This window comes from Myotis yumanensis, unplaced genomic scaffold, assembly GCF_028538775.1.
Source record: "Myotis yumanensis isolate MYYU_CA2020_CCGP unplaced genomic scaffold, mMyoYum1.0.hap1 SCAF_10, whole genome shotgun sequence".
Lineage (NCBI taxonomy): Eukaryota > Metazoa > Chordata > Mammalia > Chiroptera > Vespertilionidae > Myotis > Myotis yumanensis.
The window spans coordinates 29728051-29749522 of record NW_027223761.1 but is presented as its reverse complement, the minus strand read 5'-3'; the positions used below and the strand labels follow the sequence as shown (position 1 = coordinate 29749522).

The following is a 21472-nucleotide window of genomic DNA, read 5'->3' as shown; positions in this document are numbered from 1 at the left end:
GTATGCAACTCAAACTGGTGTGATCTGAAAAGAGGGTGTGGACACCTCCCAAAGTGTGATCTGGGGCACACAGGGACACACTCTATAAACGGTTCTGTGGTCAAGCGACTTTGAGGAATGTCACATACACCCCCTTGCTGATTTACAGTGAACAGGAGCCCGTTAAAGGACTTGACAAGACCTGCAGTAAACAAACATACCCAAACTTACTTGCGCACAGGAATGTACGGGTGCGTGTGCTCAGGTATACCCTTGTGCATGCCTATGTGCTTGTGTGCAGTTACAGGATTTCTCAGCACTCACCTTGGGGCATTCTGATCAGACCTAAAGAGCATGTGTTTACACTGGCTAAGCTACGAGGTCAGCTCGGTCTTGGGCACTGGGAGTTAAGAGTCAGGCATCTGACCGGGAGCTGAGAGCTCCAGGGCCCAGAGAGCCCACCCCTCCTCCACGCCTCCCACCTCTCCTGCAGACCCATGGACTTGACGGTCAGCGAGGCGGGGTCGGCCTCAGGCTTGATGTCCATCGTGCAGTCAAACACAGGAGTCTCGGGGACGGGGTCCAGGTCCAGGAAGTCATCTTCGACCTTCTCTTCCATCCACTCCGAGTAGGTGAAGGAGGGCTGGCGGCTTACCGACTGGCGCCTGTCCTCGGGGGGCAGTGGTGTGGGTGGCTCTGGGGGAGCCCTCAGGAGGTGCCACACCTGGTCGGAGGGATATAGCATCACGGACTTGGGACCATGCTGCTGCCCCCTCGCTGGTGGGCTGCGCATGGAAGTAAGCCCCTTGCCCCTCAATATGTCTAGAGCAGCCCTGCTCTCCTGGGAGCTACCTGCACGGCACTGCCCCTCACAGGGATGGCAGGTTCCACCCCCCACCTTGCCCTCCCTGACCCCTCCCTCCCTCCCTCGACCTCTCAGCTTCTTGTGGATTGAGGGATTCTTGGTGGGCTGCGGGGGCTCCTACTTGTCTTCTCCCTGCCTTGGCCCCGCTCCCCTGCCTAGAACACTGTAGAACAATTCTGAAGGTGCTCTCACCCCATGCGGGCCACACTGATGGAGAGAGACAAACAGCCCATCCCTCAGACCTACCCAGAATGTCTAACGGGGGCTGGTGGGGATCAGGCCTCAGGGTCAGGAGGCACCTTACCAGGCTGGTAACGAGGAGCACAGACAGAGAGACCAGCAGCAGACTGGGGACTTCCCAGGTCCCAACGCCCAGCCAGGCCTGGGGACACCAGACAGACAGGTCAAGGTGGTTGGGGGGGTGGGGAGGGGGCAGAGTTCTCATCTGTTTCAACAGGGACAGAACCAAGGCTCTGAAAACTTCAGATCAGATCTGGGTGGGGAGCAGGGAGAAGAGCTCCAGGGGGTTGGGGTACCTTTGGAACTCAGAGAAGGCCTGCGCAGGACTTGGTGCGAAGGGAGGCCCCCCACCGCTGCCCCTGCCCGGGAAGTCCTGGAGCTTACTCACCCTGGGTCCCAGCTGTTCCAGGAGTGTGGCATTCTGCAACCAGCTGGGGCCATAGCCGCTGAGCCAGAGCATCCCGCAGGCAAGCTGGACAAGTGCACTGAGTTAGGAGCCTGGGCTCTGTGCGCCCCTTCCCACTCCAGCCTGGCCCCAAGGTCCAGCCTGCACAGCCGAGGGAAGGGCCCAGGTCCTGCGTGCTAAAGAAGGCCCGGGACTCTCTCTGGGGAAGAGCTGACTACAGGAGTCAAGGGATAGCCCTTCCCAAGGGCCCCCCCGAGACAGGAAGTCCTCAGAGAGACTCCTGAAGGGCTAGAGGCTTGGGAGGAGGCTGTTCCTGTTCCTGGGGTGAGAGAGGGCAGGGTGTGAGGGGCTTGGCTATGGAGGCGGTAGCTCAGAACTCCAGCTGAGGGCTGGGAGTCACCGAGGGGCACTAAGCAGGACCCTCACTTCTCGGCATCCCCAGGTGGCCAGCTTGGGGAGGAGGTGGAGGGCTGTCCCTCAACCCGCACTCTCTCCAATCCCTCCTGGGGCCTGTGATGTCCTTACCAGGAACTGGGAGGCAGCCAACAGGCACAGGCTGCTCTTGACCGTGAGGGAGTGGCTCCAGGTGCCCGGAGGTGGCGGCTTCTGAGCTGGCTCAGAGGGCGATGAAGGAGGGGGGTGGCGGTGGCATTTCTCTCCGCGAGTCCGTGAGCTCTTCGGCCTGGTCCAGGGCCTCCATCACTACCGGCTGGGGGAGACCTGTGGAAGGAGGACAGCCGGCTGCTGACTCGGGGCCGTGGGCCCACGGTGGCCGCTCCTCCTGGGGCTGCCGTGCCTTCCTCTCGATCCGGGATCAGTCAGCGTGGCTCCACTTCCAGCAGTCACCCTCGATTAGCAAAGCAATATTCACCTACCTTCGTCAGAAACAGCTAAGTGTGGGTGGACAAATTATTTCTCTTTTATTTCTCCAGTAACAGAGTTAAAATGGCAGGAGGTTTTTCAGGGAGTTAACATCCTTGTGTTTATGCAGCTTCATTCTTTTCCATTTCTTAAGGAAACAAAAAACAACCACCTCAAACTCAATTAAAGAGAGAGAGAGAGAAAACACAGCACAGCCAGGTTGTGCACGTGAATAACCCGCCCACGCCTGCCTTCCGGATTTTTGACTCCCATGCCCTGGGCTCTGACTGGGGCTTGGGGCTGGAGGCTGGACACATGACAAGATCCTAGCTACAGCCTTTCCCCAACCTCGAGACACCCCCACCCCCCCTCCCCGCCCCCGAACTGAGGAGGTGTGTGGGCGGGCAGGGTGGTGGGTAGGAAAATCTGGGTGTAATAAAATTGATTATCCAATGTCTGGAACTCAGTTCTGGGTCTGTCCCTTGTTGTGTGACCCTGGGAGGGTCACCCCCTCTCTGGGCCTCAGTTTCCACACCTGGAAAGTGAGAGTTGGGCTCAGCCCTTGGATTTCTAACTGTGCTTTGTGGAGCCCTAGTATTCACTCAGGTGCACCGGGTATTACCAAGCGCGGAGTCCCTCTGCCTGTGGAAGCTCTGCTTGTCCCCGTGCCACCTACTGGGTTTCCTTTAAGATCATTTCAACACAGGCTTCCACTCCTGAGAGAGTCTGAACACCACTGGTTTAGATCTGGGGCCCTGACTGCAGTACAGGGATTTCAGCAGCAGCAGTGACCTTGCTGAGTCCCGGATGTGGAAGATCCCCATCCAAACCCACACGTTCCAGTCTACTGCCAAGAAGAGAGGGACCAGCAACCGGGCTGTGTAACACTTGACAGTGGGGATGGAACTGTCCACACACCGCTGTGTATATGGGACAATGGACTCCTTTTCTGGTTGGGGGACAATGGAACACCCACAGCAAGACCACGTGAGGCCAACGTAGCTGTCTGTCCTTGTGCTCGCTCGCTCGCTCACGGGACATTGACCAAGCCTCTCCCGTGGCCTGGACCTACAGCGCCAAGCAGAGCGCAGGTCCCGGAAACAGCTGCATTTCCACCACAGGCGCCTCCTTTGCAGATGCTGACCTGTATGGCTCCCTACCTGCTGTGTTCCAGCCACACTCCGTGCATTTCCTCAGGTGAGTCCACCCTCGGTACTTGGCACAGGCGATTCCCTCTGCCTGGAACATACCTCCAACACCCTGCACCCCCTACGCCCTGTCATCCCCCCACTTTGCCACGTTAACTCCCATTCCTCTTGCAGAACTCAACCAGTGTCACCAGACGTAGGCCCTTGCCCTATCATGTGCGCCGGGCACCCTAAGCCTCTCCTTCGTCCCACCAGCAGCAATACCCCTGGAATGTGCAAGGCCCTGCTCTGAGGGCTTTACCTTTGCTGATTTGCTCGCTTCACAGTGCTCCTATGAAGTGGATACTACTATTATCCTCTTTCTACAGAAGACCAAGATGAGGCTGGCTGGTAAGTGGCTGAGGTGGGTTTAAACTGAGGCAGCTGGACAGGCTCAGGGCCACATTACACTCACTACAGTTTGTACAATTATTTGTTGAGCCGGCCAGTGTGGCTCAATGGTTGAGCATCGACCCATGAACCGGAAGGTCCTGGTTCGATTCCCGGGCAGGGCACATGCCCAGGTTGCATGCTTGATCGCCAGTGGGGGTTGTGCGGGAGGCAGCTGCTGGCTGATTCTCTCTCATCATTGATGTTTCTATCCCCCTCTTCTTCTCCCTTCCTCTCTCTGAAATCAATTAAAAAACATATTTAAGAACATGTATTTGTTGAATATCATCTCCCCCACTGGAAATTCCATATGGGCAGGAGTGGTATCAGTTTTGTTCATCATGATTGTCCACAGCGTTTAACCTAAGTCCTGGCATGTAATCCTGCTGCAAATACTTATCAGTGAATGATGATGCGTAAGTAATCATCTTTGGCTCAGTCTTCTTACTGATAAATGGGGACAATCATACCTGCTTTGAAAAGGTGTTATGAAGACTTCAGATAAAACATGCAGCATGGTGTTTTATCTGGAAGCATCTAGAAGGTGCTTGATACATGTCAGATGATGATAATGATTACACACGCCTCCCAGTCTCCTGGGTAAAACAGACGAGTGGATTCATATTTACAATACAGTGCATTAAGTGACAAATCTGAGTGCTGCTGGAGTCCATGGGGGCTGGGGGAGGGCCTCCACCTTTGCCCACAGAGACTACAGTTACGAACCACAGGAGCGCACAGCTCAGATCCTGGCCGGCAAGGCGAAGAGAAAAACAAAACTACTGCTAAGAGATGGGATCATGCAGGAAGCCAAGAGTTTCCACTATAGATACGCAGAGGTTTTTTACTCAAGTGGCAAGGTCTCCACCTACACCTTCTGATGAAGCAGTGGAGGGATGCTGCCAAATATGGAAGGCTGGGAGGGGCACACAAGCTCCCTCCTTCTCTCTGGGCCTCAGGTGCCTTATCTGTAAAATGAGGGGCTTGAACTAGAACTCCGTGCCTCTCAGATGTTCCTGCCACCCGGGAGGACAGGGGCTGGGTCTTGGGAGAACACAAGCTCAAACAATCTTGAACATGGCCGCTCTGTTTTAAAATTCATGGGTGCTCTTTTACACTATGGTATATACACACTTGTTTTAATATTAAAATAATGTGTGTTTTTAAAAAAAATATATTTTATTGATTTTTCACAGAGAGGAAGGGAGAGGGATAGAGAGTTAGAAACATCGATCAGCTGCCTCCTGTACACCCCCCACTGGGGATGTGCCCGCAACCAACGTATATGCCCTTGGCCGGAATCGAACCTGGGACCTTTCAGTCCGCAGGCCGACGCTCTATCCACTGAGCCAAACCAGTTAGGGCAATAATGTGTTTTTTTTTCTCCTCCCAAAGCTTCGAATCCAATTTATGCTTCAGGAGAATGTGCTACATTTATCCTGTGGCTTTGCCCTCAGGGGTACATGCACCCCAGTCTGAGAAGCACGGAACTCGCCTGCAATAAAACATTATGCCGATGTTATAAATGATCCTGTAGATGAATATTTAATAACATAGAAAGAAATTTCAATGCTATGCAGTGAGGAAGGCAAGGTTACAAAACAGTATGATCCCCTTGGCCTTAAAAACTAAGAAAGTGTAAATGTGCATATAGAAAGGGGGAGGATACCAGATGTAAGACAAGGGCTGACATGAGATGGTGCCTGCAGAGCCTGCAGCGCAGTCGATGCCTGGCACACAGTGAGTGCTCCATAACGCACACAGTTAGTGGGAAGAACAGAAGTCAGGTGCTAACCACAGTTCTTTGGAAGAGGGTGAAATTATAGGTGATTTTTTTTATTGCTTATATATTCCAGATTTTCTTCAATAAATAAATGCGTGTATGAGTATATACATATGTATGTGTATATATACACATATATTTATTTTTAGTGAGAAAAAATATTTTGAAAAAGAGATCTCAGTTCTGAGATTAGATACCATGAGGCCTAGTTAATATGCCCTGTTTCAGGGCACTGACTCCCACTCCCACTGGTCATATCTAAATGGATAGAAACACAGCACTAGCTGGTTTGCCTCAGTGGATAGAGCGTCGGCCTACAGACTGAAGGGTCCCAGGTTCGATTCTGGTCAAGGGCACATTCCCAGGTTTCGGGCTCGATCCCCACAGTAGGCAGAGTGCAGGAGGCAGCCGATCAATGATTCTCTCTCACCATTGATGTTTCTATCTCTCTATCCTTTTTCCTTCCTCTCTGAAATCAATAAAAACATATTTAAAAAGAAATAAACAAATGGATAGAAACACAAACCAAACAGATGGTAACTAGAAGTGAGGGGGTTGGGGAGATAGGTGAAAAGAGGAAGGGGAATATAATCAATAATCCTATATAATAAAAGCCTAATATGCTAAGTGTCTGGTCGTTCGGTTGCCTGTTCAACCAATTAAAGCATAATATGCTAATGATATGCTAAGGCTGCTGAACAGCTCACTATGATGTGCACTGACCACCAGGGGGCAGATGCTCCGACCGGTAGGTTAGCTTGCTGCTGGAGGTCCAGCTGACTGGGACTGAGTGAGACAGGCCAGACACTCCCTGGAGCCCTCCCGCAGCCCCTCCCCAGCTAGCCAACCTCCTGCATCTCTCCCCGGCCCGTGCACCAGTGGGGTCCCTTGGCCTGGCCCACACCTTCTTGCAACCCAGGACCCCTTGGGGGATGTTGGAGAGCCAGTTTCAGCCTGATCCCGCAGGCCAGGCCAAGAGACCCCACTGGTGCACGAATTCGTGCACTGGGCCTCTAGTAATGTGATAAGTATGTATGGTGACAGATAATTACTAGATTAAGTTGAGTGATCACATTGTAAGGTATAAAAATGTTGAATCACTATATTATATGCACCTGAAACTGATATAACCAATAAAGGTTGTACACCAACTATCTTTAAATTTTTAAAAAATTTCAAAAAAGAAAAAAACACACAAACAAATGCCTTTGGTAGGACATGGGAGATTGTGCATGGCTGTCTGAGACCCAGCCAGCTGTAGAACAGCCACTCAGAAGACAGGCCCCTGATGATGTATGATCAGTGCTTTTGCATATGAAAGATGGCAGGTTAACTAACTTGCAGGAAAGAAAACTGCAGGCTGGTGGGGCCCTGCACGCACCTCTCAGAGACAAAGGTGGAGGCTGTTTCTTCCTTTTGAATCCACAGGCTACCTGGCAGTCCTGGGAGCCAAATGAATCCGACGGGCGGGTGCTCACTGAGCACCTGGCAGGTGCTCACCTTTCAGAGCTTTTCTGGGCAGAACTCTAACACTTCTTTACTCAGGAAGATTCACTGTCAAACACACTATATTCTGTGTACAGTTCTGGAGGGGATTCACGGACCTCGGGTTAAGCACCCCTGATCTCAGCCAGGGGGAGCAGAGGTCTGTGACGGAAAATCATGGAAGTGGGGAGGGGGCGCACTGGGCTGATTTCAGTCTCTGCTCAGTCATGTGTGAGCCCAATACACATTTACTGAGCACCAATGATATACTTAGCCAAGAACTCGGAGAGGCTCAAACAGTCCCTGCCTGCACAGATCACTGTGGTCCTGGGCCCACGCCCAGAGACGACGTCAGTGCTTCTCCTTGCCCTGCTCACTATCCAGTTTTGGGAATGACAACAGCCACCGCCGGGCAGGCTCTATGCAGTTCCCAAAGCGCATCTGCACACGCAGTTGCATTTCCTTCTCTCGGCAGCCCTGTGAGGTAGATATTCGCATCATCAGCCCCGTTGTGTTGGTGAGAGGCGGCTGCTTCTGTCAAGGGCTGGCTTTTCAATAGTTCACAGCGAGGTAGCTGCTTTGCCACGCACGAAACTCTGACTCAGAGGCAGCTTGCTGACAGTGATTTAAGATCGCGCGCGCCAGCTCCTCACGCGCCTGCACGGGGTGCAGGGGATTTTCCAGGCGTGGGAATCGAGGCTCAGCCAGGTTAAGTGGCTGCTCGAGTCCGTGCAGACCTGAAGTCGAACCCAGGGCTTCCTGACACCAAGTGATCTTTCCATTTTGCCACACTGCTTCTTAGGAAAGGGTCATCGCAGCAAAGGCTGGGGGCTGGTGAGAGGCTGGGAGGGAGAGAGGGATGGAGTCCTTGTATCTGGGGGAACCCCGAACCAGGTACAGCTTGTGCGCCTGATCCCCAGCTCTTGGCTCCTCAAAGGCCACACGGTATGGAAGGAAGAGATCCTGGAAGACAGGAGCTCCAGGTCCCAGGCCAAAGCTCTAGGGAGCCTGGGTAAAGTCTCCAGGCAAACGGCCTTCAGACTGACCTGGGTCATGTGGGAGTACTCTGATCCCCTCCCGTCACCCAGCACCTGAGTCCCACCATCAAACTCTGCAGCTACCGAGTGCCCGGGGCTGGCACCGCCTGAGATGGAACGCCCGTGGCTGCTGCTGTCAGTGACTCATCCTTGGCGCTGCCAGCTGCTAGCCCACCGGAACACCGGAACGGAAGGCTGGCTCAGCCTGTCCCTGTTTACATGAGCAGGGCGGCTGGTTTTGTCCCATTCAGCTTTTCTTCCCTTCCCGAACATGGCAGGGTGACCTCCCAGCCATGACCACATGGTCTCAGGGGGCCTGGACCAACAGAACATCACGCTCAGTCCTGCCTGGGCTTCTAGAAACAAAGACGTCAGAGCCTGACAGGCCCCGAGGGGCATGTGGGCTAGTCTGCTAATTTCTTAGATGGAAAAACTGAGGCTCAGAGGTGGGAACTGGCTGCTCAAGGTCAACAGCTGACCAATGGCAGAGCCAGGATGTTGGCCGCTACCGTGACCACTATTAGCTAACACATAATGAGTGCTTCCCATGTGCTGGGTGCTGCTCTAAGTGCTTTACATATACTAATACATTTAGCCTTCGCAACAATCTTAGAGGGTGGGTGCTACCCTTACTCCCATTTTACAGATGACGAAACTGAGGCACAGGGAAGTCAAGTCACTTGGCCAACATCAGCTACTAAATGGGTAAACTAAGACCAGAACTCAGATAGTCTCTCTCCAGAGCCCATATTGATAACCAACACACTAGATGACTAACTCAGGTTTTCTGCTCTCTACTCCACATCATCTTTTTATTTTTTCTTTATTGATTTTGGAGAAAGTGAGAGAGAGAGAGAGAGAGAGAGAGAGAGAGAGAGAAAGAGAGAGAGAGAGAGAAACCTCTACTTCTTGTTCCACTTATTTATGCATTCATTGGTTGATTCTTGTATGTGCCCTGACTGGGTATTGAACCCGAAACCTTGGTGTAAGTGGGCTGAGGCTCTAACCAACTGAGCTACTGGGCCAGGGCTAGGATCTGTCCCCTTAATCAGACACCATGCTGTCTGCCCCAGGCTGGGCCTCCGCTGCTTCTTCCTCCTCCTTGTTGGGGGAAGTCAGCCTGAGAAGGAGCTCCAGCCATTCCAGGACAGAGGGGACAGTCTATCTATCATACCCTGGCAGGCGGGGGCAGAGAAAAGCTAGATTGGGACCAAGATGATGGGGAGGCCTGGGAACCAAGTGTGTTGGATGCCTAGTCTGGAAGGTCAGGAGGGTTGAACGCTCTTTGCAGATACATGAGAGGCTGTAATAGGGACGGGGCAGGTCAAGAGGCAAGAATGGGCCTTGTGTGTGGATGCTCTCGGTAGGTAGACTTCCAAGTCATAGGAAATATCTCTAGTACCTGACCCTCCAGGCTGTATTGCAGCTCTTCCTGTCCCCACACATACTCTAGCTTTGCTTCTAGGGAGGTAGATTTTTATTTTATTTATTTACTTTTAAAATATATTTTTATTGATTTCAGTGAGATGAAGGGAGAGGGAGAGATAGAAACATCAATGATGAGAGAGAATCACTGATCGGCTGCCTCCTGCACACCCCCTACTCGGGATTGAGTCCACAACCCAGGAATGTGCCCTGACCTTGAATTGAACCATGACCTCCCGGTTCGTGGCTTAATGCTCAATCACTGAGACACACCAGCTGGGCAGATTTTTTTGTTTGTTTAATCCTCACCCTAGGATATGTTTACTGATTTTTTTAGAGAGAGAAGGAGGAGGAGAAGGAGGAGGAGGAGGGGAGATATCAATGTGAGAGAGAAACATCGATCAGTTGCTTCCAGTATTATGCCCTGACCTGGAATCAAACCTGCAACCTTTTGGGGTTGGGGTACGGGACAACGTTCCAACCAGCTGAGTCACTGGCCAGGGCAGGGAGGTAACTTTTGCTAGTGGCTCACAGTGAAAGCTTTGGAGTCACACAGATGTAGGTTTGAGGCCTGCCTTTGCCATTTACTATGTGACCTTGGGTAAGAGACGTAATCTCTTCGCGGACCACCAGTTGGTGACCGCTGCTCCGGACAATAGATATACAATTTGCCCCTTGGATTCTGAGGATACGATAAAGTAAAACCTGCAAAGAGCTTAACCTGGTGCCTGGCCCACGTGAAAGCTCAATCATTGAGAAAGGAGGGGGAAAGAGAGGAAGGAAAAAGAGAGATGAGGCAGAGGCAGCAGCAAGGACTTCCCTTTCATCTGCCAGGTGGGCCCTGTAGGGGGACAATGGATCCCTGTCCCCACGTGGGTAGGGGCTTTGAGGCTGCTGGCTGGCAACTGGAGCCGTGGATGGAGTGGGTACGGACCGGGGGTGGCAGAAGTGGGGCAGCTTTGTTTCTGCCAGTTATTTAAAACCAGAATGCTAACAAGCTTTCAAAACAAAACAAAACACAACTCAAGTACTCTTTGGATGGGATATAATAAAATGGTTCTATCTGAAATAGAACCAAACAGCTTTGTTGTTGCACACAAAGGCCCAATTCTTTGTGCCTCTCTGGAGTGGAGGCCCAGAAGTACAAGGGTGAAAGGGTCAATGAAACACTGAGGGTGCAGCATCCTCCTCCCCCAACACTGAGAACTAAAAGAACCCATAGAAAAGTCCGGGGGTGATGGGGTACCAGAAGTCTCCAGTGCTCCAGACTTGAGCACAAATGCATGGGAGGGCATCTTCCATCCTTCCATTTCACAGATTAGAAAACTGAGGTCCACAGAGTAAGAACCAGGATTGGCACATAGATCTTTAACCCTCTGGTTCAGTTCTCACCCATGAAGGCAACATGGGAATTTTCACTGTGGGGATCTGAAGGGCTGAGGCCCGATGGCAGCAGAAGGCTGGGTCCCGGTAAGTGTCCTCGGAGGTCTAGGAGTGTCTAGGTCAGGGGTGGGCAAACTTTTTGACTCGAGGGCCACAATGGGTTCTTAAACTGGACCGGAGGGCCGGGACAAAAGCATGGATGGAGTGTTTGTGTGAACTAATATAAATTCAAAGTAAACATCATTACATAAAAGGGTACGGTCTTTTTTTTTTTTAGTTTTATTCATTTCAAACTGGCCGGATCCGGCCCGCGGGCCGTAGTTTGCCCACGGCTGGTCTAGGTGATAGGAGGTGAGCACTACCCGAGACTCCCAGGAGGGTAGTGCCAACAGACCCCAATCCTCCAGAGGCTGCCAGCCTCAGATGGCCCTCTACCACCCAAAACCTCACACTGTTGGCAAAGTGGCAGCTCAGCTCTGCCTCTAGAAGGCTGAGTGACCCTGGGCACCTCAATGGCTTCCTAGACCTCACAGGCCTTCTGAACTGGGCACAACAATGGGGCCTTAAGGGACCTTCCAGTACTAAAGACCCAGGGCTGCCGTAAAAAAATATCTTGAGCGTTAGTTTAATTCAATGGCTTCCCCTTGTTCTTAGGATAAAGACCAAAATTCTGCCATGGCCAAGAACGAAGGCCCAGCATGCTTTGGTCTCTGTTTATCTCTCCAGACTCCACCCACCTGGTTTTCTCTGTTTCAGCTTTTTTCAGATCCTCTCCTGGAATCAACCTAGTAGGAAAGTTTGGAAACTGGTGGTTCTGCTTAAAAGAATTCTCACACAGTCCCTAAGAGGGTATGTAAGCTGAGGTTCCCTTCCTTGCTATCTGTGGTGGGGGTGGGGGTAGAAGTGGAGGCATCTGCAGGCCCACTGCTTGGGGGAGCAGTTAGGCCAAGTGTCTAGGAACACACCGGGGAATGCTATGCAGCCCTTAGGAGCAAAGGATCAGTACATATGGCACCATGAAGGACTTCAGAAACACTGCTGAGTGAAAAGAATGAAGTCTAACAGAACACAGTATTTACAAAGGAAAATACATACACATATAACTTCTTAAGTTACAGAAATGTCTAATTACCATGTTGTACATCTGGGACTAATATAATATTGTATGTTAACTGCAACCAAAAAACAAACAAAAAAAACTATTAAAAAAAGAATAGACAAAGTATATGAACACAAAATATTGTAGCAAAATATAACTGATACAAATAGTTTTATTCATTCCTCGGTTCATGAGGGCTTCCACAATGGACCAGGACTCACACTGGGGAGAGGCAGGCGTGAGAGGCTGGGTGTGGCTGAGGGTCAACCCTGGTGGGAGGTGCCAGGATTACCTGGGTGGGTAGCTCAGGTTGGCAGAGGGTGACCCTGGGCTGGGTGGAGGGCAGAAGCACAGTTTAAACCAGTGCTAGGCACCAGACTGGGGGCTTTTTGAGAACGGGGACTGGTCATTATGAGGTTAACTTGTTCCTTGAAATGCTTTGACAGCTGGTTAACAAGAACATGAACCAGGACCCTACTCATCCTTCAGGTCACAGGAGGCCTTCCATGACCCCCAACATAGGGTTACATTACTGTTGCGCCCTTCCATGGAGTCCTACCCTCTCTGAGAGCAGGGACCCCAGGTCTGTCTTGCTCTTCATTGTATCATCAGTGCTTGGCACAGCATAGGGCACAGAGCAGCTGCTCAATAAAAAGTTGTCAAATCGATAACAGGGTCAGGCTGCCTTTTCAATTGGTCCTTGTTGGCTTCTGGCCTAAGAGCTGATCCATGCTGTGGTGGTACGGCCATGAAAGCTATGACCTACCCTCCCTGATGGCCAGCCGGAGTCGCTGCCAGATTAGGACAGCAGAGGTTTCCAGAATACAGGCCTCCTCCTTACTTTAAAAAAGGCTACCCATGATGGGCAGTGGCATCTTGCTGAAACCTAGACCTTCTTCCCCTCAGAGGAGGGTCCACTTGATACCTATGATGATACAGAGCCTAAGGCTGGCGGAGGGTAGATTTCAAGGCCCTGGGACTTAGGTAGGGAGTGGGTATCAGAGCCACTGGCCCAAAAGGCCAGCTGCTCCTATTAAATGGACAATGAATGGCCTACTCAAACCTCAGTGTCTACTCACAACCTTGCATACAGCCAGCTAATCATAACATCCTAAAATCTCAGGGTGGCAGTGACATACATCATGGCTCCGGCCAGCAGCCAGCCACAGGAGGGCTGTGGAAACACCCTGTTCCCAAGAGCATGTGTCCTCAGACCGGGCCCTAGCTCCCTCTTCTCTGGCTGTGCCACTCCCCATGGATGAGCAGCCCACGGGGCACAGGCGGTGTGCCCATGCTCCCCTCTCCAGGCCATGCTCTGGCTCCTGGGACTCCAGAGCTCCTTGCCCAAGGGGCCCAAAACCAGCTTGGGTGCAGGACCATCCTTCTGAGGGTGGACATGGCCTCCTGCTTCGGGATCTTTAGGTTTGAGGGGTGACCAAGGAACAGCTATTGGGGCGGGGTGTAGATCACGCTTAGACACACAGACTGACGTGCCCACATGCATGTACACAGGGGCCCTTGCAGTGTAGAACTGAGCAGCGGGTGATGTACTGCTTGGGGCCCCATTTGCAGCCTGGCTTAGGTCCCTGCAAATGTTAGGAGCAGGCCTGCCCATGTGCCCACTGGAGACACAGAGCAATACTTGGTGATGTCATGCCATCACTAGTTCCTATTGTCGCCTATCTACCTCCCTCCTCTGCACCGTATCCCTAAAGAAGGTGCTGGTCCCAAGCTAGGCCCACAGTGGTGCCGGTTGGGGAAGGAGCGGAGGCCCCAGCACCAGCAGGGTTGCCTGGTTTCTTGCGAATGTGAACACCTACGCGCGGAAGAGGGGGAGTGTGAGTTGGAATGTATAAATGTGTTTGGGTGACTGTGAGCAAATAAGTGAGCAAGCAAGGAGGAATGAAAAAGAAGAAAAGAAGGGTAACCATGTGAAAAAGAGTGTGTGCATGAGGGGAGAAGAAAAATAAACGTGTGTGTGTGCATGGAGTGGAGGAGGCACCCAGGTACATACCCAGTGCCGGCTACAGTACCTAGGAACAGTGGGCAACGGAGGGCCTGGGAATAGGGCACAGAACGGGAGGGAAGGAGCATGCCTGCTTGTCTGTATGGGTGCATCAGAAGGGGCACGGATGTGGGAGAGAAAGAGACCTAAAGAGGGAAGGCGAGAGCAAGCAAGTCTGTCCATCTCTAAAAGCATGTCGGGTGGAAGGGGATGCATGATGGAGCCATGGAGCTAAGACAGCTCGAGTGTGCAAGAGGAAGACTGGCAGGGGTGTGAGCGTGAAGGTGGGGGTGTGCTTCCACAGGGCTCTGTGAGACAGAGAGACAGGGTGCGTGCCTGGGTGACTGTGTGTGGGTGTGTGCACGTGAGCATGTGAGCATGAGGCTGTGACAAGTGAGAACCCATATGAGTGTGTGAGCACATGCGTGGAGTGCCCTGTGAGCAAGCATGCCTGTCCCTGGGGCAGCTATGGGTTGCCTGAGGTGTTGGCGATGCCTGAGGATCTTTTCACCCGAAAATTTCAAGCAGGGAGGACTGCATGACCTGCTCGGCTCAGGTCTAGGTGGCTGTGGCTGGGAGTGTTGGCGATGCTGCCCCAGCCCGGCAGTGCAGTGCGTGTAGGAATAAGTGAGTCATCAGGCATGGCTGGCCCCCACTCTGCCTCGCTTCTGGTCTCGCCCAGCAGGGAAGACAGCTGGGAGAGGGAGAGATTACTCGAGGACTGTGTTTTTACACTATCATTATCCAATTGCTTGCAGTGCCCATGGGCTCATTCTAAAGGGCCAGCACCCCAATTCTCTTGGTCTTTATAGCCTGCCATCTCCCTTTATGTCCAAGTTGCAATTCAGGTGAGTGGTTTCACCTGATGAACATTTGTGGAATTCTACTCCTTACCAAGTTCCAGAACCAACCTCCAATCCTTTTCCCATCCCTGGCTTCTTGGCCTTAATTTTTCCCATAGCACTTACCTACCATGCTATATATTTTACTTATTTTATTTATCTTTCCCTTAATAAAAAATGCCTGTGTAGCACTTGCTATGTACCAAACACTGTTCTAATTTCTCTATTATTTCATTTAACCCTCAAACAACTCTACCTGGCAGTGAATATTATTCTTGCCATTTTGTAAGTGGGATGCACAGAGAGGTTAAGCAGCTTGCCTATGATCATCCCATGGTAAGTGGTGGGGCCACACCTGTCAAGGGTCCCTGCTGTTAACCAGTAAACACTACTGTTCTATGGGGTTGGACATTTTCTCAGTTTGGTGCACTGCTGAATCTTCAGTGTTTACATGCAGATGCTCAATGACTAGCTAGTGAAGGAATGAAGAAATGAGTGGATGAATGTCAGACCTGGAGGATGAAATAGAGAGGTACTTGCCTTCAAGGAGTTCACGGTCCCATTGAGGAAACAGGCAAAAGTTACTTCAATATCATATCAAGATGGCATTGTGGGGTCTAGGGGAGCACACAACATGCCTGGCTTCTGGACGGCAGGGTTTTCCAGAGGAAGGACAGAGAAGGGGCTATGCACAGTGACCTCTATCATCTCCTCCAAAATTCTCCTTGGGGACAGACACCCCTTAGCTCTTCCTACCTCAACCTATAGGATTCCAGAAGATGATGGTGGCTCCATGGTGACAACAGAAGCGCAATGGGGTGGTGGCCAGGAGCATGAGCTCTGAACAGATGGCCTGGAGTGAATTCTCACTCTACCAAACACTTGCTAGGTGACCTGGACAGATTCCCTAACCTGCCTGGGCCTGGGTCCTCTCATCTAGGGGATGGGGATAGCAAGTGATGCAGACTCCCTAGGTTAGTGGAGGGGATTACATGACATATACCTGTAAAAGCATTTGGAACAGTGCACATAGCACAAGAAAGGCAATGTGCCAGCTCCAGTGGAGATAACCAATGCTCCTCTTCCATTCTACCTTGGTTGCTGGCTTTCAGGGAGGAATGGGAGAGAAGGGTGGGATTAAACTTGCTTATTACTGTGGCCCTTCTGCTGTAGCTTCGTCCTGTTTTCCAGAAGCAACTCAAAGCAGAGCAGAGACTATGTCTGCTTTTTTCATCACTATTATCTCTAGCACCTAGTATAATACCTGACACACAGTAGTTGCTCAATAAATGTTTGTTGAATAAGTGAAGTGCATGTGTGATTTTATTTATTTAATCTTTGTGAAGATAAATAACCATTTTGTCGTTGTACAAATTAGGTACTAGAAGCCCAGCAAGGTTAAGTGACTTGTCCATTAACACACAGCCTGTAAACAAAACAGCCAGACTCAAAAGCCAAAACCCATGCTCTTTCCTCCCCACCATGCTACTCTCTGGACAAATATACATCATGTCCTATTTTCCAAAATGGATTTTTTTTTTCTAGCCAGTAGGGCCGTCCCTGGTTGTAGAATCATCTCCGAACTCTATGACTCATATCTGAATCACAGAGCTGTTTAGTAGTTGAAAGGGACTTTTGATGTCATCTTGACCTCCCACCCACTGTGGAAATTTCCTCTCCAATCTCTATCCAGATAATACTTGAATGCCTCCAATGATGGAACACTCATTTTCTTCCTCTTCAATTAACAAGTTCTATAACTGGACACTTTTAGAGTCAGAAAGAAGGTTCTGCATCTTGTGGGCCAACGGGCCCCTTTTTAGTTTCTATGTATTAGCTTATGCCGTCTTCCTAAGAGGCACACAGAATGAACCAGCTGCCCCTTCACAAGACAGTCTCTCAGAGTCACAGACAGCTCTCACAGCCCTCTGGAGAACTTTTCCTTCAAGTTAGTTGTTTCTAGTCCCCACAACTGTGGAGTGGCTCCTGTCCTAGGCCACCATCCCATCAGGCAGTCCAAAGTGTTTTGAGCAAGGGTACCGCCTACTGGATAAAGTGTGAATTGCACCATGGGCTCTGCTCACCTGAGGACCTTCAGCAGTAGCTGGGACCCTGGCTCATGGTGTGAATAAAATAACTGCTTATGTTATTTTTTTAAAACTCTCACCCAAGGATATATTTTTATTGATTTTTTAGAGAGAGATAGAGAGAGAAACATTGATATGAGAGACACATCAATTGGTTGTTTTCTGTATGCACCCTGATGGGGGATCGAATCAGCAACCTATGTATGTGCCCTGACCAGGAATCGAACCTGCAACCTTTTGGTGTACAGGACAACATTCCAACCAACAGAGCCACTGGTCAGAGAAATAACTGTTTATCTTAAAGAGTCCTTGCTTTAGAGGCACACCTAGTTGTTTTAAATGTCTATCTTAAATTAAAGAGTGTCACTGAAGATCCCACTCTAAGGTGCCTTGTCAATCATGAGATTTCTGAAAAACTACAGGTTTGGGATTTCAATATTATAATTCAAATGGCTGCTTTTTAAAAAAATATATTTTTTATTGATTTCAGAGAGAAGAAGGGAGAGGGAGAAAGAGATAGAAACATCAATGAGAATCATTGCTCGGCTGCCTCCTGCACGCCCCCTACCAGGGGTCAAGCCTGCAACCCAGGCATGTGCCCTTGACTGGAATCGAACCCAGAACCCTTCAGTCCTCAGGCTGACGCTCTACCCATCGAGCCAGACCAGCTAGGGCTGTTTTTTTTGTTTGTTTGTTTTTGTTGTTGTTGCTTTTAAACAAAAAGGTGTGGAAGGAAAGCAATGAAAATGGTAATTTTTCTTTTGTTTCTCCCCCTTGTCTTTATTTTCTACAATGGATATTTGTTATAAGAAGAAAAATAACCACTAAAAAGTTTCTAAAAAGAAAAACAACAACACTAAAATCTTCCCCCCCATTCCTTCCCTTTATTCCTTTCACTTTTCATGACTTGGGCATTTGGTCTACAACTGGGACATCTGCCCATGGGCAGGAGTGCCTTGGTAATATTTCTCTGGTGACATGGCCCGTGGTTCAGACAGCCAGGCTCCCCCCAGGTGTGGTCAACCAGACTCAAGCAGCATAATCTGACATTCCCAACCAGGCTTCTCAACAGGGCTGCCAGGTGGTGTCTCCACATCATCCACCCCACCTTGGGTTCATGCCACAGTCAGGCTGCATCTCCTAATCTTACCTCTTGAAACCTGCACAGCACACTACTGGTCAGCGGTCATGTACTGGCCAGCCCTGGACTCCCCAGCTCTCCACCCTCCCAGCACACCCTCAGCCACCGGCTCTTCCCTCCATGGGAGCCAGAGCAGCTCCAAACGATGAAAAACAAATCCCCTTTTAAATGAAGATCTATGGACCAGCTGAGTCACTCCTCTCAAGCAGGCTCCCAGCTAACCAGGCATTACTCCAGCCCCAGTGTCATCTGAGGCTCTCTCCCTCCATCTGGAACTCTGGGGGGCATCTGGGTGCTCGGAAGACTCACCCGGCAGCCTCTCGCTGCAGCACATGTCCAGGGCCCCTCCCTCGGAGTCATCAGCAGCGTGGTTCTCTCTCTCCTTCCTGCAGCAGGATGAAAAAACGGGAGATGAGGCTGGCATCAAGACAACCCTGAGCAGAGATCAAAAGCCTTCCTTTCTGGTACTGTGTCCCCTGGAATAACTCCAGCCCACTCCATCGGGGGACCTTAGGAGACCAACAGAAGGGTCAGGCTGCAGAGCCAGAAGAATTCTGCAGGTATCTTCCATGTGACATCGGCGACAGTAGCATCGCTATGACGACCATCCCCCTCCTCCCCCTCCTCCTCCTCCTCCTCCTCCTCCTCCTCCTCCTCCTCCTCATCTCTAGATTTCAAGGGGGGCTTACCATGGGCAAAGCACTTTACAAATTTTATCATAGAGTCTTCATTGTGACCTCATGAATTAGGAATCATTACACAGGCTCAGAGAAGTTCAAGAACTTGCCCAAGGTTACACACATCATTCGGGTGGGAGCTGGTATGAAATGACAGTCTCGGACTCCAGGCTCACGCTCACTGCTGTGCTGTTCTGCCTCTTAGTTACTGTGGGTTTAAAAGTTGAGAGCACTGGTGAGCAAATAGAGGGGTCTGAGTAACACCGTCTGTGCCCAGCTCCCCAAGGACTGCAAGTGCCCTGTGCCTCAGGCACTGGACAGTGGTATGCAAAACGCTTCTCCAGAAATAGCTAGAAGTAGCTATATGTGTGTGTGTCTTCTTTTTTGCATATTCTAAACATTCTATTTCTTTCTGAAATCAGAACACCCTCTTTCTAGACCAGCCGTGGGCAAACTACGGCCCGCGGGCCGGATCCGGCCCGTTTGAAATGAATAAAACTAAAAAAAAAAAAAAGACCGTACCCTTTTATGTAATGATGTTTACTTTGAATTTATATTAGTTCACACAAACACTCCACCCATGCTTTTGTTCCGGCCCTCCGGTCCAGTTTAAGAACCCATTGTGGCCCTCGAGTCAAAAAGTTTGCCCACCCCTGTTCTAGACCATGAGGGCACCTTCCAGGACTACACTGGCGTCTAGCTTTTCCCCTTTACCCAATAAGCTGGAAAAAGGTTGCTGTGGATCAGACAGACCCCTGGAAGTGTCTGTAGACAGACATCATCTAAGGGCAACGGCACAGCTCACAGGGGCTCCCAACTGTGGGAATGGCTGGAAATGCAGATGTGGGCTCCAGTGGGCCCTGCCTGCCCTTCATGCCTGACTCCTGTCAGTGGATGGCTGATCCGGGGCTGGGCACACCAACCAGGCTGGGCCAATCAGATGCTCTTGCCTGCACTTTTCTAACACACTCGGAGGGCCTGCAGCCTGGGGTGCTGGGGCTGAATCACGGCAGCCGCAGTGCCCTGGAGAAAAGGTCCGAAACATCTGTTGCCGAGGGCCTCGGAGCTGCTGCATTCCGGCCCATCCTGAGTCTTGATTGGGTAACATGTCCACCGAGGCCATGAGATGCCTCAGAATCCTTTCCATAACGTCCAACATTTTAGCTTCAGCTCGTGGGGTTGGAGTTCTGAGATTGGCAACCGAAAGGACCTTTAATACAGCCCCACTAGCATACTACTTTCAAGAAGCCCAAGAGGTCAGCGGCCTTTCTGCCCACTAGTCCTGCAATCCTGCCTCTCGGACCAGCCCTGAGGCTGGGCTGAAATAATAAAGGGCAGACAGGCTGGGTTAAGGTGCTTACAGCTGGCATTGCATTATATTCCATTCTTTCCTCATTGCAATTGGCACTGTCTCTGAGAATCCCAAATCTCAGAGCTGAGCTCTGCTGCAGAGAGGGCCCTTTAAATGTCTCCTGAGTCCTCCCACCTTTCTCCGTCTCCACCACCTCCATCTCGGTCCAAGCCAAGCATCTCATGCCTAGATTGCCGAGGCAATCTTTTTTTTTTTTTTAAATTGATTTCAGAGAGGAAGGGAGCGAGAGATAGAAACATCAATGATGAGAGAGCGTCACTGATTGGCTACCTCCCACACACCCCACACTAGGGATCGAGCCCACAACGCAGGCATGTACCCTGACTGGGAATCGAACCACGACCTCTTGGTTCATAGATTGATGCTCAACCTCTGAGCCATGCAGGCCGGGCATCGAGGCAATCTTTTAACCGGTCTCTGGCATCCACTCAGGCTGGCCTCCAAAACATTCTCCATATGCTCCAATGCACACATATGGCTGCATAGGTTGTGCATTCTCCAACCTGTACAACTGAATGGGGCAGGCTTGAGCTAGAATCGACTCTTTCCAAACTCAACACTTATCACATAACCTTCCTTGAAAAATGACTCGAATGGCATCATACTGCACTTGGAACAAAGACCAAGATCCTTTAACAAAGTTTACCTGACCTTGCATGGTCTGACCCGTGTTTATCTCCCCAGCCTTATTTCAGGACCCTTTCCCTCCTGACCTCTGCACTCTGGTCAGGCTCTTCTATGCAGGATGAATTTGTACACGCTTTCCTCTCTACCCAGAAAGCTCCCCCATCTCTACTTCTCAGTACTTTATACTCATAGCACTTGACACAATTTGAAATTTCACTTTGATTTATGCCATTATTTGATTAACATCTACCTCAACCATTAGACCAGAAGTTACAACAGGGTAGGGACCACCATTTCTGTTTTATTTTCAAAGTCTCACACAGTGGCTGGCTCATAGTAAGTGTTCACTAAATACTTGCTGAGTAAATGAATGTTGCCCTGGCCATCTTGAAAAACCATCAGGAACCTCCAACATGGTTACCATCTGAGCTGCCTGGCTGGCAGGTCTTTGTTAAGCCACTTGGAATCCTCCTCCAGAGCTGCTGTCAAGAGCGGTCACAGAGTCACACATCTGGAGCAGTGACTGTGCGGAGGAGGAAACTGAGGCACAAAATGGGGTCTGACTTGCCCCAGGCCGTACA

The 21472-nt window shown here is 50.7% G+C and overlaps 1 protein-coding gene across 1 annotated transcript in view; it reads right to left on the bottom strand.

The window, feature by feature from the left end:
* Positions 1-21472, bottom strand: part of PTPN5 (protein tyrosine phosphatase non-receptor type 5) — a 44077-nt gene that overhangs the window by 11468 nt on the left and 11137 nt on the right. The window contains 6 exon segments of the mRNA XM_070428171.1: positions 462-703; positions 1149-1226; positions 1473-1556; positions 2016-2129; positions 2131-2210; positions 18525-18601. Of these exon segments, the coding sequence (XP_070284272.1) occupies positions 462-703; positions 1149-1226; positions 1473-1556; positions 2016-2129; positions 2131-2210; positions 18525-18549 (623 nt within the window). The 5' untranslated portion in view covers positions 18550-18601.